The sequence below is a fragment of the Dipodomys merriami genome, unplaced genomic scaffold, assembly GCF_024711535.1.
Source record: "Dipodomys merriami isolate MVZ:Mamm:240054 unplaced genomic scaffold, mDipMer1.0.p SCAF_156, whole genome shotgun sequence".
Lineage (NCBI taxonomy): Eukaryota > Metazoa > Chordata > Mammalia > Rodentia > Heteromyidae > Dipodomys > Dipodomys merriami.
In genome coordinates this window covers 1,555,872-1,582,059 of record NW_027202893.1, presented here as the reverse complement: position 1 = coordinate 1,582,059, position 26,188 = coordinate 1,555,872, and the positions used below count along the sequence as shown (strand labels likewise).

The 26,188-nt window shown below is 42.0% G+C and overlaps 1 protein-coding gene across 4 annotated transcripts in view; it reads right to left on the bottom strand.

Annotated features, from left to right (window-relative positions):
* The window catches only part of LOC138827475 (regulation of nuclear pre-mRNA domain-containing protein 2), a 71,404-nt gene that overhangs the window by 17,324 nt on the left and 27,892 nt on the right, over window positions 1–26,188 (bottom strand). For 2 of the 4 annotated variants that reach the window (XM_070023002.1, XM_070023006.1), the window contains 6 exons: window positions 23,029–23,158; window positions 14,745–14,845; window positions 13,734–13,811; window positions 12,438–12,490; window positions 9,696–9,822; window positions 7,134–7,309 (listed from right to left, as the gene is read on the bottom strand). In XM_070023002.1, the coding sequence (XP_069879103.1) occupies window positions 7,134–7,309; window positions 9,696–9,822; window positions 12,438–12,490; window positions 13,734–13,811; window positions 14,745–14,845; window positions 23,029–23,158 (665 nt within the window). The remainder of the gene's footprint in view (window positions 1–7,133; window positions 7,310–9,695; window positions 9,823–12,437; window positions 12,491–13,733; window positions 13,812–14,744; window positions 14,846–23,028; window positions 23,159–26,188) is intronic. The other 2 variants (XM_070023005.1, XM_070023007.1) reach the window with 1 other exon arrangement.

Below are 26,188 nucleotides of genomic sequence, written 5' to 3'. Positions count from 1 at the left end.
GTCAGTCACCGGCCTGGGTGACGTCCTGAGCTCTTTCACTTTTGAGCCACTCCTCCACTTCTGGTTTTCTGGTGGTTAATTTGGGAGATAAGAGTCTCCCTGGTAATCCTAGCTACTCAGGAGGCTGAGACCTGAGGATCGTGGTTCAAAGCCAGTCTGGGCAGTAAAGTCCATGAGACTCTTATCTCCAATAAGCCACTCAGAAAACTGGAAGTGGTGCTGTTGGCTCAAGTGGTAGGGAGCTAGCCTTGAGCAGAAGAGCTCAGGGACAGCGCCCAGGCCCAGAGTTCAAGCCCCATGACAAACAAAAAAAGAAAAAAAAAAAAAAAAAGTCTTGGGGCTAGGAAGGTGGCTCAGTGGTAGAGAGCTTGCCTTGCATGCCTGAGGCCCTCAGCACCACATAAGCAAAAAGCTGGAAGTGGCACTGTGGCTCAAGTGGTAGAGCGCAAGCCTTGAGCTGAAGAGCTGAGGGACAGTGCCCAGGCCCAGAGTTCAGGCCCTACAACCGGACCCCCAAAAAAAAGAGTCTCCTGGACTTTCCTGCCTGTGCTGGGTTTAAGTTGACATCCTCAGATCTCAGCCTCCTGAGTAGTTAGGATTACAGGTGTAAACCAACAGTGAGTGCCTCACTCCAAAGGATCAATGCTCCTATCAAGAACAAATAGAAATTCTAATATTGTACATCAATGGTAAAATATTTGCCTAGAAGGCAATAAGACAGATCCCTAGCACCTATCGTATGTGCGTGGACCATATATACATCTAGACACCATACGATCTTTCACATACGATGTTCAGCATTCAAAAACAAATTAGCAAGTTAATAGGTCCAAATAATTAAAAAAGAAAAAAAATACATTCACAATACACCGACAACAAATAAAGCTAATATTGGAATTATCTGACAAAACCCAAATAGCTATAGTTAATATGTTCACAGCCTAGGAAAACCTTTTCCCCTTCTTTCTTCAATTATTAAATCCCAAACCCATCAGTTGGAGCTGAAAGGAAGTCTGCACAGGTGAGAGGCATTTCAAGGGATTTCAGAGTCTAAAGATGAGAAAGCTCACAGAGGTGGTTGACAGGGATACAAGTCTGATCAAGATTTTGTTAAAGTGTTAGAACATTCAGAATCACAAGTAAGGGAGAAAACTAGAAACAAAATTTGTTTTGCTGGACTGAAATAACACTGTGACCTCATTGTTTGAAACATGTATGTATACACAAGTATATATATATATATATATACACACACACACACACATATATACACATAAATGTGTACAGAGGTTAAATATGTATATATAGACACATATTTTCTGGCTTTCTAAATGGTACCACCTAGCTGCAGTGATATCTAATGAGGACATTTATTGCTTAGATCTTGGTTTCTAAACATTGTTTCAGCAAAATGTACTATGTCATTTAGAGAAATAACTGATTCCAGGGCTAGGTAAAGAGGTGAGCCTGGAACATCTTGTTCTGAAAGTGAGGAAGTGTTTAAAAATGATGGGGAGGGGGCTGGGAAGGTGGCTCAGTGGTAGAGCGCTTGCCTTGCAATGCATGAGGCCCTGGGTTCGATTCCCTAGCACCACATAAGCAAAAAGAAAAAAGCCGGAAGTGGCGCTGCGGCTCAAGTGGTAGAGCGCTAGCCTTGAGCTGAAGAGCTGAGGGACAGCGCCCAGGCCCAGAGTTCAGGCCCCACAACCGGACCCAAAAAAAAAAAAAAAAAAAAAAAAAAAAAAAATGATGGGGAGGGCTAGGAATACGAATTAGTGGTGAAGTGCTTGCCTAGCATGCATAAAGCCCTGGGCTCGATTCCTCAGTACCACAGACACAGACAAAGTCAGAAGTGGTGCTGTGGCTCAAGTGGTAGAATGCTAGCCTTGAGCAAAAGAAGCCAGGGACAGTGCCCAGGCCCAGAGTCTAAGCCCCAGGACTGGTTAAAAAAAAAAAAATGATGGGGACCTGGACAGGAAAGTCTATAAGCCTCTTATCTCCAGTTAGCCACCAAAAAAAACTTAAGTAGAGCTGTGCCTCAAGTGGGACAGTACCCAGACTGTGAGTTCAAGTCCCAAAACTAGCACAAAGAGAGAGACAGAGAGGGAGAGAGACAGAGAGGGAGAGGGAGGGAGGGGAGGGAGGGAGGGAGACAGGAAGGTAGGTAGGTATTGTGGTATATATATGCTTGTAAGTCCAACATTTGGAAGGCTGAGGCAGTAGAGGAGAATTTTGAGGCCAGTCTGGGCTTACAGCAAGATCATCTAATGAAAGATAGGGTCAGGTCAAAAGAGCACAAAAAGGGATTTGTAAAGAAGGTCCATTGGACAAAATTTGGTCAATTTGAGCATCAAAATACTTGTCATAATGAATCCTGGCAGAAGGTAGAAGCAGGAAAATGGACAGTTCAAGGCTAGCCTGGGCAAAGGTAGTAGTCAGACCTTGTCTCAAAAACAAATGAAGAAGCCAGGCTGTAATCCTAATTCCTCAAGAGGCTGAGATCTGAAGATTGAGGTTCAAAGCCAGCCCAGGCTGCAAAGTCCATGAGACTCTTATCTCAAATAAACTACTCATAAAAAGCCAGAAGTGGCGCCGTGGCACAAGTAGCAAAGCACTAGCCTTGAGCAAAAGAGGCTCAGGGACAGTGCCCAGACCCAGAATTCAAGCTTCATGAACCTTACCCCCTTCCCCGCCCCCCCAAAAAAATGAAGAGAGAAGGGGAGATATTAAGTGGGAATAGGGATGCGGAAGAAGAAATAAAAGATTCCAGAAAATGGCCTAGCCTAAACAAGATTCAGGGTTCAATTCCTAGTACCACAAACAACCCCAAACCATTAATTTATATGGATATATATGAGCAAACAAATTCTGACGAGAAACAGGATATTTATACAGTTTCCAAATACCCCCAAAAAACATAATAATTACATCGCTAGTTTTCTCAGTCTGTGATAATAAACTACTATAACATACAAGGCTTAAAACAATAAAAATTTATCAAGATATATTTTATTAATAAATTTTAACCTTTTTTTTTTTTGGTCAGGTACTAGTGGCTCATGCCTGGATCCTAGCTACTCAGGAGCTGAGATCTGAGGATGGCGATTCAAAGCCAGTTCAGGCAGGAAAGTCTATGAGACTCTTACCTCCAATTAGCCACCAGAAAATCAGAAGTGGTGCTGTGGCTCAAGTGGTAGAGCCCTCGCTTTGAGGTGAAGAGCTCAGGGACAGGGCTTAGGCCCAAAGTTAAGTCCCACGACCAACCAAATAAATAAACTACTTTCTTAAATGGCAACTCCTTTGTACAACTACCTAAAGACAATTAAAAAACAACATCAACAAAAACTTACTGTCTCAAGTTAAATGGTACAATCAGTTGAGGTACCCAACAGATGAATGAATAAAGATGTGAGATGTGTACACACACACACACACACACACACACACACACACACACACACACACACATTTACACAGAATATTACAATCATAGGAAAAATGAAGTGGCACTGTGGCTCAAGTGGTAGAGCGCTCACTTTGATGTCAAGAGCTCAGGGACAGCACCTAGGCCCAGAGTTCAAGCCCCACAACTGACAAAAACAAACACATTTTTAGCCAAGCGTCAGTGGCTCATGCCTGTAATCCTAGCTACTCAGGAGGCTGAGATCTGAGGAGTGAGGTTCAAAGCCAGCCTGGGCAGGAAAGACCGTGAGACTCCTATCTCCAATAAACCACTAGAAAACCGGAAGTGGCGCTGTAGCTCAAGTGGTAGAGCGCTCGCCTTGAGCTGAAGAGCTGAGGGACAGTGCCCAGGCCCAGAGTTCAAGCCCCATGACTGACAAAAAAAAAAAAAAAAAAGAAAATCGGAAATGGTGCTGTAGCTCAAGTGGTAGAGTGCTCACCTTGAGCTGAAGAGCTCAGGGACAGTGCCCAGGCTCAGAGTTCAAGCCCCACAACTGACCAAAAAAAAAAAAAAAGAATCATGTTATCTGCAGGAAAATAAAACTGGAGGACATAATCTTGAGTGAGATAAACCAAGCTCAAAAAGTCAAGTATCGGGGCTGGGAAGGTGGCTCAGTGGTAGAGCGCTTGCCTTGCATGCATGAGGCCCTGGGTTTGATTCCTCAGTACCACATAATCAAAAAGAAAAAACCCGGAAGTGGTGCTGTGGCTCAAGTGCTAGAGCGCTAGCCTTGAGCTGAAGAGCTCAGGGACAGCACCCAGGCCTAGAGTTCAGGCCCACAACCTGACCAAAAAAAAAGTCAAGTATCAGCTGGGTGCTGGTGGCTCATGCCTGTAATCCTAGCTACTCAGGAAACTGAGATCTAAGGATCATGACTTGAAGCCCACAGGAGCAGGAAAGTCTGTGAGACTCTTATCTCTAAGTAACTACCAGAAAACCGGAAGTAAAGTGCTCAAAGTGGTAAAGGACTAGCCTTTGAGCAATAGATGCTCAGGGATAGTGCCCAGACCCTGAGTTCAAGCCCCAAGACTGACCAGAAACAAACATACACACACAAAAAAAACCCAAAAGCCAAATATTGTATGTTTTTGCTCATATGTGGAAGTCTGACCCAAGGCATACATATTCGCAGACAGAAACACACATACACAGAGAATGAATTTAGCTATGGGACTTATGGGACTAAATAGGAGGAAAAGGGGAAGTGAGAAGGGAAAAAGATAGAGGGTGAATAATTCTAAAACGTATTAGTAAAAAGCCAGGTTCCAGTGGCTCATGCCTGTAATCCTAGCTACTCTGGAGGCTGAGATTTGAAGATCGCAGTTCAAAGCCAAACCAGGAAATAAAGGCCATGAAGACTCTTACCTTCAATAAACTACCTAAAAGCCGGGGGGGGGGGGGGCGGGGGGGGCCCTCACAGGGACAGAACCCAGGTCCCATGTTCAAGCCCCAGGACTAGCACAAAAACAAAATGAAACAACAACAACAAAGCTGTTAACAGAAAATAGGCTCTGTTGGCAGGTGGGTAGTATTGGTAGGGTTTTAGGCCGATGAGGAGAGTGAATGAGGACAAATATGATTGAAGTAGTTTGCTTGCATATATAGGAAACAGAACAATGAAAGCTGTTAAAATAGTTTTAGGAAAGGAGGAGGAGGTAGGTGAAACTGAGGACCATGTTTCAAAGCCAGTCTAGGAATACAAATCTGTGAAATTCTTATCTTCCATTAACCAATGAAAAGTTGGAACTGGAGGCATGGTTTAAGTGATAGAGCACTGGTTTTGAGTGAAAAAGTCAAATGAAAGTACATGGTTCTAAGTTCAAGCTCCACTGTTGGCGCATGTGCATGAGCTCACATGCACTCTCACATATGTATATAACAAAAACAAAACAAAGAAAAGCTTATTATCTCATAAGTTTGGAGGGTAGAAGTTCAAATATCAAGATTCTAGCCACAAGTGGTAGAGTGTTAGCCTTGAGCTGAAGAGCTGAGGGACAGTGCCCAGGCCCAGAGTTCAGGCCCCACGACTGGACCCTCCCCCCCCCCAAAAAAAAAAAGATTCTAGCCAATAGATATATGCACCCTTTGAGATTGGGCAGAATTCATGCTTGCTTTTTCCTTGTTTCTGGTGTATTAGTACTAGCTGTATTAGTACTTGATGTTCCTTGGCTTACTGAAGTATCACTATTACCTTTATCCAATTTTCCAGGGCACCAAGCCTGGTACCAAGGGTTCATGCCTATAATCCTAGGTACTTAGGAGGCTGAGATCTGAGAATCATGGTTTGAAGCCAGACCAGGCAGTTAAGTTCGTGAGACTCTTATCTCCAATTAACCACACAAAAAAGCTGGAACTGAGGCTCTGACTTAAATGGTAGAGTGTTAGCTTTGAGCACAAAGCCCAAGCCCTAAGTTCAAGCCTCAGAACTGGCACAATCAATCAATCAACCAATCAATCAATCCATAAACCAGTTACATCAGATAAGGATTAACCCAATAATTTGATCCTTTGGTTCACCATCCATCCTTCCATTTATTTTTCACCTTGGTGGTAATGCAGTGTGTATATCAGCATGTGTAAGGCCCTTGGCTCAATCTATAACACCATGACCATACTAACCTATTCATACCCATACACGTAACGTTGGGAAACTGACAGAAAGAATGTGGATGTGAATATCCAAAATCTATGAAGAAGTAAAAAATTAGTAAGCATAGTACTTTTGTATAGTTGGCCTCAAACCCAGGATGCTCCTGCCTGGGCCTCATCAGTATTGGGTGGGATTAGATGTGTATGCCATCACATCTAGCTAATTAAAAGGCCTAAAACAATTACCTAATAATTATGTGAGGAGTGGGGAAATGTACTTTTTTTTTTTTTTGGGGGGGGGGTCAGTCGTGGGTCTTGAATTCTGGGCCTGGGCACTGTCCTTCAGCTCTTTAGCTCAAGGTTAAGCTCTCTACCACTTGAACCACAGCACCACTTCTGGTTTTCAGGTGGTTAACTGATTTTCTTGCCCAGGCTAGGCTTTTTTTTTTTTTTTTTTTTTTTTTTTGGTCAGTTGTGGGGCTTGAACTCTGGGCTTGGATGCTGTCCCTGCTTCCTTCAGCTCAAGGCGAGGGCTCTACCATTTAAGCCACAGTGTCACTTTCAGTTTTCTAGTGGTTTATTAGAGATAAGCGTCAAGGACTTTCCTGCCTGGGCTGGCTTTGAACCGTGATCTTCAGATCTCAGCCTCCTGAGTAGCTAGGATTATAGGTGTAAGCCACCAGCACCTGGCTTCCATGAGACTCTTATTTCCAGTTTATTACCAGAAAATCATAAGTGGTGCTATGGCTCAAAGTATAGTATAGGGCTAGCCTTGAGCAAAAAAAGGCTCTGAGTTCAAGCCCCATAACTGACAAAAAAAAAAAAAAGGAAAAGAAAAAAGTACACATTACCTGACTTATGAAATGGTAACCCCTTTGTATAATATGTTAATAACAAAATTATATTTTAAAAAAATATAAAAACCTCCTACATCTTAATCTGTGTACAAGATCACTGACTCTCTTATAAAGTCATTTCTTCATCTGTAAAATAAAGATAATGCTTATTCTCATAGTTACCACATATAATATATAATGCTTTGACATATAGCATTCAATGTAAGAGTGTTATAATTACTTACATTTGCTACCACTTTTACTTCTTTGTATTGTGCTTCATAGAAAATTCCAGCATTTTCCAGTGCTTCTGTGAGTGAGGGTCCATTTTTCACCTGCTTATCTAATCCATTCACAAATTCCTCCAGTTTCGAGCTTGCTTCCTCAAATTCTTTAGAGAACTTCTTTCCTCCTGTTTTATCTAAAGTAATGAAAAAGTATTTATTTCTAGATTTTTTTAAAAAAAGTAAAAAATTTAACTTTTGAAGAAAACTCCTCTCTATGAACCTTGTTACCTCAGTATGTAACTTGTTTTTTTTTTTTTTTTTAAGAGACAGGGTGTAGCTATGTAGCCCATGTTTCCCTCAAACTTGTGATGATCCTGTTTTTCCTACCAAGTGTTAGGTTTACAGGCATCTACCATCAAACTAGGTTCTTAGGTGTATAATATTTCTAGACTGGGGGTGGGGGATAGTTGTGGAGGTGGGAGGGAAGGGATGGTAGGGGGAAAACAAAGGAGGAGACAACAATGCTCAATAGGAAATGTACTCATTACCTCGCTAATGTAACTGTAACCCCTCTGTACAACATTTTTAAAATAAAAAACGTACAAAAAATATTTCTAGATATAGTTTTACCTTAAAGAAGTACCTATAAATCACAGTCACAAAAAGATTAATAAAGCTTGACACAGATTAATTTAAACCTGATAAAGTAATAGTGAAAGTACTTGTGATTAAAACAAAGAAAACAAAGTCCAACTAAAACAGTTTGTTGATTATATCTTTTCTTCATAAATCTCTTATTGAGGAATAATAATGAGGCACAATTCTGTTTACCTACATTATACTGTCTGTGTCAAAGCTGGTAAGATATATTTCTTAGATGAGAAAATGAAGGTTCACAAAAAGTAAAAACAGAAGTGATCTGCTCATGTAATTATAACTCCTCTGTACAGTATTTTCACAATAAAAAAAAAAAAAAAGAAGTGATCTCTGTGTTTATCGTACTATTCTTTTTTTTTTTTTTTTGCCAGTCACAGGGCCTGAACTCTGGGCCTGGGCTCTGTCCCTCAGCTCTTCAGCTCAAGGCTAGCATACCACTTGAGCCACAGCGCCACATCCAGCTTTTTCTGCTTATGTGGTGCTGAGGAATGGAACACAGGGCCTCATGCATGGACGGCAAGCACTTTACCACTGAGCCACTTTTGCAGCCCCACACACTAAATATTCTTGAAGCCCGGTGCTGTTGGCTCACACCTGCAATCCCAGCTACTCAGGAGACTGAGATCTGAGGACTGTGGTTGATGGCCAGTCTAGACAGGAAAATCCTTGAGACTCTTATCTCCAATTAACCACCTGACAAACTGGAAGTGGTACTGTGGCTCAAGTGGTAGAACACTAGTCTTGAGCTAAAGAGCTCAGGGACAGTGCCCAAGCCCAGAGTTCAAGTCCCACGACCACCACCAACAACAACAAATCCTGACTCCTATCTGAAAAAGACTTGGGGGAGTAGGGGTTGGGGAGGGGGGAGTGTCAGTTTGCCTGTTGTGGGACTTAAAACTCAGGGCCTGGCGCTGTCCCTGACCTTTATCTGCTTAAAGCTAGCACTCTACCACTTGAGCCATGCTTCTTCTACTTCTGGCTTTTTGGGTGGCTAACTGGCAATAAGAGTCTCACGAACTTTCCTGCCCAGGTTGGCTTTGAACTGTGATCCTCTGATCTCAGCCTCCTGAGTAGCTAAGATTACAGACATAAGCCACCAGCACTCAGCCTTAATAACTTGACATACTTTCCAGAGAATATGGATATGACAAGATATTACAGTGACCTTATATAAGTGCAAACACAAACCAGTTAACCAGTTACGAAATATAATTATTTTAGTTGGGTGCCAGCGGCTCATGCTTAAAATCCTAGCTACTCAGAAAGCTGAGGTCTGGAGGATTATAGTTCAAAAGCCAGTTTTAGTAGAAAAGTCCAAGAGATCCCCTATCTAAAAAAAGCCAGCAAGGGGCTGGGAAGGTGGCTCAGTGGTAGAATGCTTGCCTTGCATGCATGAGGCCCTGGGTTCGATTCCTCAGCACATAAGCAGAAAAAGCCAGAAGTAGCACTGTGGTACAAGTAGTAGAGCGCTAGCCTTGAGCTGAAGAGCTCAGGGACAGCGCCCAGAACCAGAGTTCAAGCCCCACAACCAGCAAAAAAAAAAAAAAAAAAGCCAGCAAGCCAGATGTTAATGGCTTACAATTATAATTCTAGTGACTCAGAAGAAGTGACTGAGATCTGAGAATCCTAGTTCAAAGCCCATATATATAACTACCAAAAAGATAGAAGTGGAACTGTGGCCCAAGTGGTAGAGTACTAGCCGTGAGCAAAAAGAAGCTCAGGGATAGTGCCCAGGTCCTGAGTTCAAGTCCCGGAGCTGGCAGAAAAAAAAAAAAAAAGAGTTTACCTATGATTTTACTTATGACTCTCTCTCCCTCTCTTTGCTGGGGATTAAACTTTATTGGGGTCAACCAGTTTGAGTGCCTAAAAATGGCAGATCTGGAAAGCAAAGCCAGAAATATTCTATTTAAAAGGATATCTTACCTTTTAAGCACTTTAGAGTTTCTGTGCTGCATACATCCACCCTCATTGTTGATAACTGTTTCTCTTTCAATTCTATCTGATCTTCTGAGCGCTTATACAGCAATAGCTCTTCAATGAGGGCCTGAGACTGAATGCAGACCAGAGTCATATTTCACTTACAGATCATTTAATTGTTTTTATTTTACTTCTCCCATAAATAAAAAACAAACAAAACACCACTAAAGCCTAATGAAATTCCAAGAGGAAACAAACGAAACAAAAAAACCCCACAACACCTACTTTTTCTTAAAGTCAAGGATGTCATGATCAATTCTCATGTCAAATCATATTTTTTTGCTGAGCACCGCAGTAGCTCATGCCTACAATACAAGCTATTTGAAAGGTGAGATTGGAAGAATCAAGATTCACAGCCAGTCTGGGCATAAAACCTTTCTCACCAATAACTGAGCACAGTGACATACACCCATCATCTTAGCTAAAATGGGAGTATAAAGGAGGTGGATCATGGTACAAGTGTGGACCTATAGTAAAACTGAAACCTTATCTAAAAAATAATCAGTGAAATAAAAGTCTGAAGATGTGGAGAAACTCTGCTAGGAAGCAGGAGGTCCTATGTTCAACGCAGTACCATCATAAACAACCCCCCCCCCAAAAAAAAACTATTTTACATAAGTTCTATTTCCTTAGTTACTTATAGCTAATTTATGAATACAGAATCAGGAATGAAATGGACAAAGGTGGCCAGGTGCCAGTAGCTCATGCTTGTGATCCCAGCTACTCAGGAGCCTGAGGTCTAAGGATCATGGTTCAATTTTAGTATATGTGCTGCCGAAGTGAGCAAGGATCATGGTTCAAAGCCAGCCTGGACAGGAAAGCCCATGAGACTCTATCTTCAATAAAGCACTTTAAAAAAAAAAAAAAAAAAGGAAGTTGTGCTGTGTCTTAAGTGGCAGAGTGCGAGCCTTGAGCAAACAAAGCTAAAGGACAGTGTCCATGATCTGAGTTTAAGCCCCAGGATAGGCAAGAAAGGCAGGCAAGGGGCTGGGAAGGTAGCTTAGTGGTAGAGTGCTTGCCTAGCATGCATGAAGCCCTGGGTTCGATTCCTCAGTACCACATACACAGAAAAGGCTGGAAGTGGCATAGCTGCTAGAGTGGTAGAGTGCTAGCCTTGAGCAAAAGAAGCTCAGGGAGAGCACCCAGGCCCTGAGTTCAAGTCCCAGGACTGGCAAAAGAAGACCAAGAGGAAAAGGAAGAGAGCTGGGCGCTGGTGGCTCATGCCTGTAATCTTAACTACTCAGGAGGCTGAGCTCTGAAGATCACTGTTCAAAGCCAGCCCAGGCAGGAAAGTCCATGACACAAGACTCCAATAAACCACCAGAAACCTGGAAGTGGTGCTGTGCCTCAAATGGTAGAGCTGAAGAGCTGAGGGACAACGCCCAGGCCCAGAGTTCAAGCCCCATGACCAACCAGGGAAGTGAAAAGAGAGGGGAGGAGAGGGGAGGGGAGGGAGAAGGAAGGAAGGAAGGAAGAAACGAACGAGGGAGGGAGGGAAAGGAGGAAGGGACGGAGGGGGAGAAAAGGGGAAGGGGGAGGGAGGGCAGGCAGGCTCAAGAGAGAAACGCAAGACAAAGGCAAAAAAAAAAAAGAGGCAGGGCAGAAGAGAGAAGAAAGAGAGAAGAGAGAGGAGGAGAGGATGGGATGTAGAGAGAGACAAAGGCCCACTAACATGCTTTAAAATTTCCAATTAGGGGGCTGGGAAGGTGGCTCAGTGATAGAGTGCTTGCCTTGAATGCATGAGGCCCTGGGTTCGATTCCTCAGCACCACATAAACAGAAAAAGGCAGAGGTGGTGCTGTGGCTTAGGTGGTAGAGCTTGAGCTGAAGAGCTGAGTAACAATGCCCAGGCCCAGAGTTCAAGCCCCATGACCGGCCAAAAAAAAAAAAAAATCCAATTAGCCAGGTGCTAGTGGCTCATGCCTATAATTATAGCTACTTAGGAGGCTGAGATCTAAGGATTACAGTTTGAAGCTAGCTCAGACAGGAAAGTCTGTGAGACTTCTCTCCAATTAACCACCAAAAAAAACGGGAAATGGTAATATATGGCTCAAAGTGATGGAATGCTAGCTTTGAGAGGAAAAAGCTTGGGGACAGTACCCAGGCCAAATTCAAAGCCCCAGAACAGACAGAAAAAACAATTCCAATTAGGTAAACACAATCTTTGTTATTTGAGATTGCTAATTTAACTGAGCTTCAAAGAAAGATGAGCGCGCTGGGAATGTGACTTAGTGGTAGAGTGTTTGCCTAGCGTGCATGAAACACTGGGTTTGATTCCTCAGTACCACATAAACAGAAAAAGCCAGAAGTGGCACTATGGCTCAAGTGGTAAAGGGTTAGCTTTGAGCAAAAGAAACTCAGGGACAGTGCTCAGGCCCTGAGTTCAAGTCCCAGGTAAGTTAAAAAAAAAAAAAAAAAAAAGAAAGAAAGAAAGAAAGAAAGATGAGCTTCCTTCTGGCATGAAACACAGAACTCAGCTCATAACAAGTATTTGGAAGGTTATTTCTCCCATTAGGGAAACAGATAAAACTATCTAATAATCCCAATATGGCTTCTTTAGAACAGTTTAAGCTTGTTTAGAATGTAATAGTACAACAGAGTAAATCTAAGTACTATTGGCCTATAGATGAAATTGTAACTAAAAATGGGTAAATAATACTTTCTTGTAGTTAAACATTTTGTAACTTACTCGGAATTCAGCGACTATTTTAGACTTGAGAGCAGCTTTTGGATTCGCGGATGCTGTTGGAATTAAAGAAAAGGTAACTGAGAATACCAATGCATAGAATTTACTAAATCCAGGAAAAATTTAGATATATTAGGTTAAGGGAATATTCTTCAAGTACATAGCAAACATGCACAGTTAAATCATAATTCCTAGAGTAATGGACTATGAAATTTAAATACTCTTAAGTATGGTAATAAAAAAATACACTATTTAGATTAAGTCTAACCAACTTACCTCCAGCAGACTCTTGGGAGTCCTAGAATTGCTGATTTGGAGACGTGAGATACATAAAGTACCTTCTTTTCCTAATCTCACTGAGTATAAGAAGATCTGAATACCTCAAAGTAAGTGTTTAGGAACAGGATATCCAATTAATCCTGACCACTGGCTGAAAAAAATACCAACTCTATTCCCACATATTTAGTTTTGGATTTTTCTGCTGACTCAATTCATAACAACAACCACAACAAAAAGGCAAGGGACATCTTAAGTAAAGTATCACTGTGGTTGAACTTTGGCTGAAATGATGACTCGTTGTTTCTAAGCATGCAACTCATGAACAAAAAAAAAGTCAGACAACACTCTTAATCACGATGAACATCATATGCTTGATGGAACAAAACCTTCCCAACTGTCTTGTTTCACCTCCCAATTCTGTCTTCTACCTTGTTCCCTCCACACCTTCAAGTCTCTCAGTATTCCTCAGTTTTCCCATAGCAGCCTATCACATGCAGTATTTCACTCCCTTGATCACATGCTGGGTAAATACGGTCAATATAATAGGAGCTCCTGTGAGAAAATGAGCTTCTTGCCAGGATATGAGATATGAGGCTCAAGTCTAACTGGGCAGAGCGTATCCCCAAATCAGAAGGATTTCATGGCTACCACAGACATGCTTCTTAATGCCTAGTCTCCTCTTCAGCTCTGTTGTTTAATGTCAGCTGCCTCTAACTTCATATATCTTTGAACCTAAGAATTTGCCTGGGCACTATCAAGTATTTTCTTCTTCTTTTAATCCCCCAACTACTTGTGAATCTTCACTCAGTAAAACCCTTTTTCTGCTTTTCCTTTGTGTAAGAGAATTTTTAGGAAGTAACTTCATCATGGCTTGTTTAATGTAAGTAACTGGGAGCCTCCCAGGCCTGGAAAACACAGGCTTGCCCATGGTTTATGCCAGGTACGATGTCAAATGGTCTACATTTTCTTCTGCTCCAAAAGAGGAGATAATTTTATATTAGTTGAGATTTTGTTCCTTACTTTGTGATTTCTTCCACTGCTTATTCGGTTGTTTGTTCAGATTTTCTTTCAGCTGCTTCTGAGTTTTGAAAGAGGTACCTGGAAAACATTTCAGTTTTTGCAATCTGGCATTATGGGAAGCTGTTCTGTTTGTCCACTTCAGTGCCAAAGTTGCAGCATGAAAAAAGGCAATCCGAGACTGTAGTTTTTCTCTTTCCTTTTCTTTCATTTTTATAAAAAAATAGAAACACCCACTAGATCTAAGAAGCTGTCAAACAATGTTTATAATCAATGAAATTCCTCATTGTGCAAAGAATAGGGTAGGAGGCTTAAAGATTCCAGTTAACACACTCAAGTAAGAATTTAACAGCTTCTTAGAAAATGGTTATTTTAAAAACAAATTTCTAGTCAAACAATGGTCATGGTAGTAGATTATCACCAACTTCTATTTGATTAATTATATGCGTCAAATATCTAAGAACTAGATTAACTTTAGAAAAAGAAAACACTGACTGAAATTTTATTAGGAAGGGAAGGGGGATAAATGATGGGGGAATTACTTAGAATATATTATATACATGCATGGAAATGTCACGGTAAAATCCTTCCCCTTGCATAGCTAATGTATGCTTTAAAAAAAAAAAAAAGACTTCATATATACTTACTACCAAATAGCTTGGTGAGTACAAAAACTGTCCAAAACTTTCCAAACACGAAGACAAGAGTAATGTTTATTAAATACGATTAAGGAACAGTTTTAAAATGTTCAATTAAAGCAAATGCATGAAAATAATCAGATAGCCATTATCAATGTGCTTGATGTTTTCAGTCAATAGAAATAAAATCCAATCTCTCAGCCCAAAACTAATTCTACTTAAATTTTTCATTCAAACAGATCTAGATTTTCACAAGAATTTAGTTTTAAAGCCAGATTAAAATTTTTATTACATAATAGAATCCTCTATCTCCTATGTATACAGAATTGTAGACACTGATGAAAAAAATTTTTAAGGAGGAAAAAAAGATACTTACTCAAAGCTTCTCTAAGTGCCACAATCATTTCTTCTGGGTATACATTTCTATCTTCCCAGATTTTAAAGATTCGTTCTATAGATTTAGAGACAGATGGATCCCTAAAGAAAAACAGTATAAAAATATTGACTTAGTCCTTTTCATTGGAACCATCATCTTTCAGTAATTTGCCAAAATAATGAGCAAAAAGGGAAGCAAAGAGGTAGTTGATAATGTTCTCTAGGACTCTTAAAAAAAAAAAAAAAAAGGCTGAGAAGGTGGCTCAGTGGCAGAGTGCTTGCCTTGCATGCCAGAAGTGGTGCTGTGGCACAAGTAGTAGACTAGCGCCAGCTTTGAGCTGAAGAGCTGAGGGATAGGGCCCAGGCCCAGAGTTCAGGCCCCACGGCCAACAAAAGAAAAAAGAAGAAAAAAAGAAAAGAAAAAAGTCCATGAGACTCGTATCTCCAAGAAGTGGAGCTGTGGCTCAAACAGAGCACTAGCCTTGGGGAGGACGGTGGGTGTGGGATCTCAGAGACAGCACCCAGCTTCTGCACAAAAAAACAAAAAGAATGGCCGGGCTACTCAGGAGGCTGAGATCTGAGGATCACGGTTCAAAGCCAGCCTAGGCAGGAAAGTCTGTAAGACTCTAGTCTCCAATAAACCACTAGCAAACCAGAAGTGGCGCTGTGGCTCAAGCAGTAGAGCACTCGCCTTGAGCTGAAGAGCTGAGGGACAGCGCCCAAGCCCAGAGCTCAAGCCCCAGGACCAACCAAAAAACAAAACAAACCAAAAAACCAAAAAACCAAAAGAATGATTTCTTTCTTTCCTTTTCCATTCTCTGTCTCTCTGTCTGTCTATCTTTTTGTCATTGTGGGGGTTGAACTCTGGGCATTGTCTCTGAGCTCTTCAGCTCTACCACTAGATCCACAGCACCACTTCTGGTTTTCTGAGTGGTTTATTGGAGATAAGAGTCTCATGGACTTTCCAGCTGGGCTGGCTTTGAACCGTGATCCTTAGATCTCAGCCTCCTGATTAGCTAGGATTACAGGCGTGAGCCACCAACACCTGGCATCAAAAAAACTATTTCTTACAGAGGCTGAAAAGTCTAGGATCAAGATACTAGGCAGCCTCAGTGTCTAGTAAAGGCCTTCTTGTAGCATTCTCACATGTTAGAAGAGAGAATGGCAAAAATGGGCTTGATTTGGTTTCATATAAGCTACTATCAATGACACAAAACATTTTCTATCTTTCACTGTTGCTGTTGACAAGTCTGTCAGTTTAAGTACCACTTTTTTTTTTGGGGGGGGGGTTAGTCATGGGGCTTAAACTTTGAGCCTGAGCGCTGTCCCTCAGCTCATGGCTACCACTTGAGCCACAGTGTCACTTCTGGTTTTCTGGTGGTTTATTGGCTAATTGGCAGTAAGAGTCTCACTGACTTTCCTGCCAAGGCTGGTTTTGAACAGTGATCCTCAGATATCAGCCCCTGAGTAGCTAGGATCACAGCATGAGCCCACTGGCACCGGCTTTTTTTTTTCTTTTTTAAATCATTAGCTGCTTTGATTTGATTCAGAACCCCCAGCTTGCTAAGCAAGCACGCTACCACCTGAAACCCACCTCAGTCCTTTTGCCTCCCCCATTCTCCCAGAGTGGGTCTTACGTTTTTGCCTCCTACTGCAACCCTCTAGTACCTCTACCTGCTGAGTAGCCACATACCTGGCCTTTTCCTTTTATAAAACTTTAAGTAAATATATGTAGCATAAAATCTGCCATAATTTGCCAGGCACCAGTGGCTCAAGCCTGTAATCCTACCTACTCAGCAGGCTGAGGTCTGAGGATCAAGGTTCAAAGCCAGCTGGGGTAGGCAAGACAAGATTGTCAGACTAAAACTACCAAAAAAGCCAGAAATGGAGCTCTGGCTCCATTTTTTTTTTTTTTTTTTGCCTTGAGCAAAAGACAGTACCCAGGCCCTGAGTTCAGGCTCATGACAGGGAAAAAAATAAAAACTAGGTAGAATTATCATATATATCTTACAACACACACACACACAGACACACACACAGACACACACACAGATACAGACACACACACACACACACACACACACTTTTCTTCCTTCCTCCTTCCTCTGTTTTCCCCTATAAATGAACTTGGATGACCACTTAGGTGAGCACTCTGTCACAGAGCTACATCTCTTAAATGCGTAATTCAGTGGCACCAATTATACTCACAATGTATGTAATCACCACTGCCAATGTTGCCAAAACTTTTCATTAACTTTCTCAGACCCCTTTAAAAACAAACAAACACTAATTCCAAACGTGGGGGTAGAGCCATCATGACCTAATCACCCCTCAACAGCTCTACTCTTAATAGTACCAAAATGGGGTAGTAAGGTTTCAATATTATGTAGGGAAAAGAAGAGCCACATTTAGGCATATCACTCTGTCCATTGAACACTAACTTCTCATTGCCCTTCCTCTCTCTGACCAGCTCCTGGTAGCCTCTGATCTACTTTCTATCTTTATGGATTTACCTATTCTACATTTTGCTGGGGAGGAGGGGTGGGCATGAATTCAAGGCTTCATGCTCTTGCTGGGGGTTTTTTGCTTTGTTTTTCCCCCTCACTGCTAGAGCACTAACTTCTCATTGCCCTTCCTCTCTCTGACCAGCTCCTGGTAGCCTTGATCTACTTTCTATGTTTATGGATTTACCTATTCTACATTTTGCTGGGGAGGAGGGATGGGCATGAATTCAAGGCTTCATGCTCTTGCTGGGGGGTTTTTGCTTTGTTTTCCCCCCTCACTGCTAGAGCTCTACAGGAGGCCATGCCTCCATCCCACATTTTTTTGCTGGTGAATTTAATTAGAGGTAAGAATCTCATGCATACTTTCTGCCCAACCTGGCCTCAAACCTCAATCCTCAGATTCCTGAGAAGCTACGATTATAACTGTGTGCCACTGGCTAGATATTTTGCTTATTTATTATTATTATTTTTTAGTATGCTAGTACTGAAGCTTGAATTCAGGGCCTGGGTGCTGTTCCTTAGGGGTTTTTTTTTGCTTTTTTTTTTTTTTTTTTTGGGTCAGTCATGGGGCTTGAACTCTGGGCTTGGGCGCTGTACCTGCGCTCAGCTCAAGGCGAGCGCTCTACCACTTGAGCCACAGCGCCACTTCCAGTTTTCGAAGATATTGAAGATAAGAGTCTCACGGACTTTCCTCCCCGGGCTGGCTTTGAACAAGCTATCCTCAGATCTCAGCCTCCTGAGTAGCTAGGATTACAGGCGTGAGCCACAGGCACCCAGCTTCCTTAATTTTTTTTTTTTTTTTACTCAGGGCTGATGTTCTACTATATGAGCTACAGGCCCAACTTTTTCTGAGTTAATTGGAGCTAAGAGTCTCATGGCCTTTCCTACCAGGGCGGCTTAGAATGACAACCTTCAGATCTCTGAGTAGCTAAGATTATAGGCATGAGCCACAGCTGCTGGGCTAGATACAAATGCAATTCTACAGTATTTGTGCTATTCTTGGTTTATTTCAGCATGATGTTTTCAAAGCTCATGTCATTTTGTAGCATGTTTCCAAATTTTGTTGTTTTTTAAAAAGTAATGGTAAAAGCACACACATAAATTTACCATCTTTACCACCTTTATCTTATTCCATTTTGCCTGTACCAGGGTTTGAACTCAAGGCTTCAAGCTTGTCAGCTTGTTCATCTGCCTAGCGAGTTCCACTTCAGCCATACTCCAGCCAGGCTTTTTGTTGGTTATTTTGGAGATGAAGTTTCACAAACTTTTCTGCCCAAACTGGTCTCAATCCTAGATCCTCTGCAATTCAGCCACCAGCACTCAGCTCATCTTAACCATTTTTAATATATAGTTCAGTAAAGTACATTAATGTGCTAGGCAGCCAAACTCTTTTCTCATTGCAAAACAAACTATACCTATTTACCAATAACTCCCATTCTCCCTTTTTTGGCCGGTCCTGGAGCTTGAACTCAGTGCCTAGGCTCTGTCCCTGAGCCTCTGTGTGTTCAAGGCTAGCACTCTACCACTTGAGCCACAGCACCGCTTCTGGCTTGCTTTTTCTGTTCATGTGATACTGAGGAATTAAACCCAGGGCCCCATGCATATGAGGCAAGTACTCTACTACTGAGCCACATTCCCAGCCCCCATTCTCCTTTTCCTCTAACAATAACCACTCTATATTCTGTCTCTGGATTTAACTATTTAAGTTAAGTCATGTAAGTGGAATCTTACAATACTTGTTTAACATGTATCAGAATTTCCTTTCTTTTAAGATCCAGTAAAATTCTATCATATATATGTATCACATTTTAGTCATTAAATACACATTTGGACTGCTTTCTTTCTTTCATCTATTGTGGTTAGCTACTGTGAATAATGGGTATACAAATATCCCTCTCTCCATCTCTAGTAATGAGGATTCAACCTAAGACTTCCTAGGTAAGTAAGGGCTCTAGAACATGAGTTACACACACCCCATCCCTGCCCTCTATTTTTCTCATGGTTCTTTTTAATTTATTTAATGAATTAGTAACCCTAGTTCAAATTAAAAGCAGATCCCCCAAATGGTTACATTATATAAGCAAGTAAGGTTACTAAACTTGTGACCAGGGATATAAAGGAAATCCTCATGTTTTCAGTGAGCCACAAACATATAAAACCTACCACTCCTTGCCAGTTTAATCCCTATTAGGTATGGTTCTTGTGCTACCCACCCTGTAGCTGACATTAACTTCTCCATATTCTGATTTGATTCAATTGCCAACATCCCTTAAACATCTTCCTCCTTCCCCCACTACTCTCAGGGCTGAGGACTGAACACAGTACCTTGGGTAAGCTAGGCAAGCAGTCTTATCAGCAAGCCACTTATCCAGCCCAGAAATTTAATCTTGTTATAATCAAATGTATATATATTTGTTTTTCATTTCTTTTTGTTGTTGTTGTTGTTGGTCGGTCATGAGACTTGAACTCTGCCACTTCTACCACCTGAGCCACATTCTACCACATTCTACCATTTGAGCCACAGCACCACTTCCAGCTTTTTCTGCTTATGTGGTGCTGAGGAATCAAACCCAGGGCCTCATGCATGCAAGGCAAGTGCTCTACCATTGAGCCACCTTCCCAGCCCTCTTCAGTAAATTTTTAGTTCTTAAACTGGGTGGCCAGTAGCTTATGCTTATAGTTCTAGCTACTCAAGATCTGTGGATCATGGTTTGAAGCCAACCTAGCAGGAAAGTCTATGCAACTCTTATCTCCAATAAATCCAAAAAGCCAGAAGTAGAGGGGTAATTCAAGTGGCAGAGCCCCAGTTCTGTATGAAAAAGCTAAGAGAGCACCTAGGCCCTAAGTTATATCTCTAACACACACACATACACATACACACATCAAACAAACTTTCCATTCCCTAAAGGTATTCTTCTTAGCTAGGTTTGGTGGTACATGTCTGTAGTTCCAGAATTAGGGGAGCTGAGGCCAGGAGGCTTGCTAGTTGGAGGTTAAGATAGGACCTATAAGGACACCCTATCTCAAAAATTAAAAAAATAAGGGCTAGGATGTGGCTTAGTGGTAGATTGCTTTCCTAGCATTCATTAAGCTTTGGGTTTGATTCCTCAGTACCACATACATAGAAAAAGCTGGAAGTGGTGCTGTGGCTCAAGTAGTACACTGCTAGCCTCAAGCAAAAAGAAGCTCAGGGACAGTGCCTAGGCCCTGAGTTCAGACCCAAGACTGGCAAAATAATAATAATTATTATTTTGTGCTGGGTGTCAGTGGCTCACGCCTGTAATCCTAGCTACTCAGGAGGCTGAGATCTGAGGATCGTGGTTCAAAGCCAGCCCAGGCAAGAAAGTCTGTGAGACTCATCTTCAATAAACCACTAAAAAACTGCAAGTGGTGCTGTGGCTCAAGTGGTAGAGTGCTGGCCTTGAACTGAAGAGCTGAAGGATAGCCCCCAGGCTCAGAGTTCAAGCCCCACCAAAAAAATAAAAATTAAAAAAAATTGTAATCTGTAACTTATTGAAGTCATGGCTAGTGGCAGAGTATTTCTATTTTTATTTATTCATTTATTTTTTTGTCAGTTGTAGGGCTTAAACTCTGGGCCTGGACGCTGTGCCTCAGCTCTTCAGCTCAAGGCTAGTGGTCTACCATGTAAGCCACAGTGCCACTTCCAGTTTTCTGGTGGTTTATTGGAGATAAGAGTCTCACGGACTTTCCTGCCTGGGCTGGCTTTGAATCCTCAGATCTCAGCTTCCTGAGTAGTTGGGATTACAGGCGTGAGCCACAGGCACCCAGTTCTGATTATTTTTCTTTTTAATCTTTTTTTTTTTTTTTTGGCCAATCCTGAGGCTTGAACTCAAGGCCTGGGCACTGTCACTGAGCTTCTTTTGCTCAAGGCTAGCACTCTACAACTTGAGCCACAGTGCAACTTCTGGCTTTTTCTATTTGTGTGGTGCTGAGGAATCGAACCCAGGGCCTCATGCATGCAAGGCAAACACTCTATCACTGAGCCACCTTCCCAGCCCCCTGATTATTTTTTTCTTCTTCATTTTTGTTGGCCTGGGCATTGTCCCTGAGCCTCTTTGTGCTCAAGGCTACTGTTCTACCACTTGAGCCACAGTGCCACTTCTGGTTTTCTAGTGGTTTATTGGAGATAAGAGTCTCATGGACTTTCCTGCCTGGGCTGGCTTTGAACCGCAATCCTCAGATCTCAGACTTCTGAGTAGCTAGGATGACAGGCGTGAGCCACTGGCACTCATCGCTGATTATTTTGAGGTAGTGTCTTACTTTCTTGCCTGGGGTGGCCTAGACCATGATTCTTCCATTTATGCTTCTGACCACAGCTGGGATGATAAATGATAAAGAAAAAGTGAACTGGGTGCTTGTGGCTCATATCTTTAATCCTAGCTACTCAGGAGACTGAGATTAGAGGATGATAGATTGAAGCCAGCCCAAGTAGGAAAATCCATGTGACTCTTATTCCCAATTAACCACTAAAAAACCAGAAGCGGAGCTTTGGCTCAAGTGGTAGATTGTAGCCTTGAGCAAAAACTCTCAAGGAAGCCAGTACTGGTGGCTCATGCCTGTCATCCTAGCTACTTAGGAGGCTGAGATCTGAGGATCGCAGTTCAAAGCCTGCCCAGGCAGGAAAGTCTGGAAATGAGACTCTTATTTCCAATTAACCACCAAAAAAACAGAAGTAGTGCTGTGGCTCAAGTGGTAGAGTGCTTATCTTAAGCTAAAGAGCTCAGGGACAGTGCCCAGGCCCAGAGTTCAAGCTCCACATAATGACCAAAAAAAAAAAAAAAAATCTCAAGGATAGAACCCAGGCCATGAGTTCAAGCCACAGGACACCATCCCCCAACACACACACACACACACACACACACACACACACACACACACACGCACGCACACGCACGCACGCACGCACGCACGCACGCACGCACGCACACTAAAAAAAAAAGTGGAGCCAGGCACCAGTGGCTCACACCTGTAATCCTAGCTACTCAGGAGGCTGAGATCTGATTATCACGGTTCAAAGCCAGCCTGGGCAGGAAAGTCGGTGCGACTCTTATCTCCAATAAACCACTAGAAAACTGGAAGTGGTGCTGTGGCTCAAGGGTAGAGTGCTCACCTTGAGCTGAAGAGCGCAAGGACAGTGCCCATGCCCAGAGTTCAAGCCCTATGACCAACAAAAAAACAAAAACAAAATAAAAATAAATAAAAAAGTGGAAACTGGAGGGCATAGCTCAAAGTAAAGCTTTAGCCTCGTATATACCTGGCCTTGGGTTCAATAACCAGCAGCAAAGAAAAAACAAAACAGAAACAAAAAAAAAACCCTCAGGGCTGGGAAGGTGGCTCAGTGGTAGAGCGCTTGCCTTGCATGCCCAAGGCCCTGGGTTCGATTCCTCAGCACCACATAAGCAAAAAGAAAAAAGCCGGAAATGGTGCTGTGGCTCAAGTGGTAGAGTGCTAGCCTTGAGCTGAAGAGCTGAGGGACAGCGCCCAGGCCCAGAGTTCAGGCCCCATGACCGGACCCAAAAAAAACAAACAAACAAAAAAAAAAAAACAGAACAAAGGTAACTGTGAATAAGCATGAAAGTTATCCTGAACAACTTAGGCAAAATTTCCTTTTTATTTTCAACTATGTGCAATTACTGTTCTTGCTAACTTAGGCAAAATTTCCTTTTATTTTCAACTATGTGCAATTACTGTTCTGCTAACAGGTGAGTGGGCAAACTAAAACTCTAAATCTTAGATCCCAAAGAGCAATAATTTACTTACTTCACTAGAGCAGCTGCTTCAGGAAGTACATCAGCAAACGATTCACGGAATATGATTGCATTTTTCCTTTTACAATTCTGTATGACATCATTGGCAAGGTAAAAGAGATTCAAACGATGGGGGTATGCAGCTAGAGGTGACAAAAAACAAAGGGAACAAAATGGGTCATTTTGAAATTAGTTCAACTTATTACAAATAAATTGTTTTCAAGCTGTTAACTCCTTTTATTATATGGATATAAAAAGGATAAATGTAATTACATGGATGGAAGAATGACTAAAAAAATGGATCAGTTTACAAAAACTATTAGAAATTGATTTCTGTTCAAAGTTTCTGTTTCGTTAAGTAGATCACTTAGATACTAAGAAAAACAATCAAACAAACAAAAACCATTAATTCCAGAGAAGCTAAAATAAAACACAACTGTTCTCTCAATTATTTGGGAAGTCAAAGAAAACTGAGTTGAATAAACTCCAATGGAGGCAGAAACAGACCAAGATTGGTAGAAAGATTCTAATCAGACCTTTTCATTAGCTAATCTAGATATTACTCAGACCTATTTACTGATTCTGTGGCTACTTTCATTTGCTAGGTTGAGTGTTCTGCAAATAATTTGATCTGTATACATACCTAGGCTAAACTTTCCAAAGGCCCACAACTATACCTTTATTATCTAGAATCTGAGTTCCCAAGTTTCATTATTGTGCTGGAGAACTCTTAATATCCAATGGATGATCCATCATGTTTTGCTAAGTCAGTCAAGTTCCCTGATCTCAAATTTGGTAAGAATCACTCCTTAACCCCTTCACTAGACCGCATACGCACTCAGATTTTCATTATATTTGTTCATCAATTTCGTTAAGATCTCACTGTGGTGGCAGTACTGGGGTTTGAACTCAGGGTCTTCTGCCTGCTAGGCAAGTGCTCTACTACTTGGGTCATGCTCTTAGCTCATTTTACTTTAGCTATTTAAGATAGGATCTTGTATTTATGTGTTATTTGGCAGGATCTGTGATCCTCCTTCTTAGGTTGCCTTCAGATGGGGTGACAAGTGCCTATCACCAGTCCAGGTTTTCATTGGTCCAAGGAGGGGGGTCTTACAAACTCTTTACCTGGGCCAGCCTCAAAATACCAATCCTGCCAATTTCTGCCTACCAAGTAGCCAGAGTTATAGTCATGAGCCATAATGCCTAGCACAATCTCAGATCTTTATTTTCTCTCATCAGTCTCTTCTAGTATTCAATTATTTGTCTATCAATTCCATAGTATTTGACACATTATTTAAATCACTCTTTTCAAAACTCTCATTCTCTTTTCTTTCTTCCCCTAATTTAGCCTTTGATCAGGTGTACTCATTCACATTCTAAATTTGGACTGATCTAAACGCCTTTATTATATCTTTGTTTCTGCTGCTGGAGTCTGCTAGAGACGGAATAAACTTGGTTTCCCTCTTGAACTGGAACCTAATTGTTACAGTCCCATATGTTCTTTTTTTTTTTTTTTGGTCCGGTCGTGGGGCATGAACTCTGGGTCTGGGCGCTGTCCCTCAGCTCTTCAGCTCAAGGCTAGCACTTTACCACTTGAGCCACAGCGCCACTTCCGGCTTTTTTCTTTTTGCTTATGTGGTGCTGAGGAATTGAACCCAGGGCCTCAGGCATGCAAGGCAAGCACTCTACCACTGAGCCACTTTCCCGGCCCTTTCCATATGTTCTTAATTAACATCTTCTCAATTATCGTAAAGGTATTTCAAATACATTCCATTCTTTTGTGTGTGTGTGTGTGTGTGTGTGTGCGCATTCTTTTGTGTGTGTGTGTGTGTGTGTGTGTGTGTGTTGTTGTTGTTGTTGTTGTTGTTGTTGTTGTTGTTGTTGTAGGGCTGGAACTCAGGGCCTGGGCGCTGTCCCTCAACTCTTCAGCTCAAGGCTAGCACTCTACCACTTGAGCCACAGTGCCACTTCTGGCTTTTTCTGCTTATGTGGTACTGAGGAATTGAACCCAGGGGCTCATGCATGCAAGGCAAGCACTCTACCACTGAGCCACCTTCCCAGCCCAACATATTCCACTCTTTTTTTTTTATAGTTTTTGTTGTTGGTGGTGGTGGTGGTTGTGGGGCCTGAACTCTGGGCCTGGGCACTGTCCCTCATCTCTTCAATTCAAGGCTAGCCCTCTACCAATTGAGCCACAGAACCATTTCCAACTTCTTCTGCTTATGTGGTGCTGAGGAATGGAACCCAGGGCCTCATGCATGTGAGGCAAGCACTCTACCACTGAGCCACCTTCCCAGCCCTATAATTCTATTCTTAAGCCTTCTATCCACATTCTCTCTTACTGTCAGAAGATAAGTGAATAGCTATGTTTGCAGAAAAAGCAGAAATACTTGGATGGAAATTATCTTCTCTAAAAACAAAAACAAGCAAAAAAAACAAAAACAAAAACAAAAACCAAACAACCAAGTAAAGTAGAGCTGGGTGCCAGTGGCTCACCCCTGTAATCCTGGCTACTCAGGAGGCTGAGAGATATAAGGATCATGGTTTGGGGCAGCCAAGGCAGGAAAGTCTGAGAAACTCTTCTCTACAATTAATCAACAAAAAAAGCCAGAAGTAGAGTACTCAAATGGTAGAGTGCTAGATTTGAGCAAAAGGGCTCAGGGACAGTGCTCAGGCCTTGAATTCAAGCTCAAGATGGGTACCAATACCCCCAACTCCACCTCCACACAGAAGTGTTGTAGTCTTCAATTATGTGCAGGAGTTCCAGGACCCCCAGTGGGGGCCTGAAACCACTGATAGTAAAAACTCCTATATAAAGGGGCTCTTTGAGCTTACAGTTGGGTTACACCCAGATCAAATCATTATTCTAAGGTGAAAATGAATTCAATATACCAATGTTATTGGATGAATATCATGGCTTCCCAAGAGTAGTGTTTACTCTCATGAGTACATGACCCTTTGAGAACTGTGGCTCATGGCTGCCATCTATTATAAGAACACCACACAGAAAAGAGTGCTGGCCCAAAAAGAGATGGAAATTCAAAATTCAGCCAGGTATGGGCCTATAATCAGAGCATTCCAAAGGCTTAAGAAAGAAGATCACCAGGCCTGGCACCAGTGGCTCACGGCTGTAATCCTAGCTAATCAGGAGACTGAGATCTGAGGATCACGGT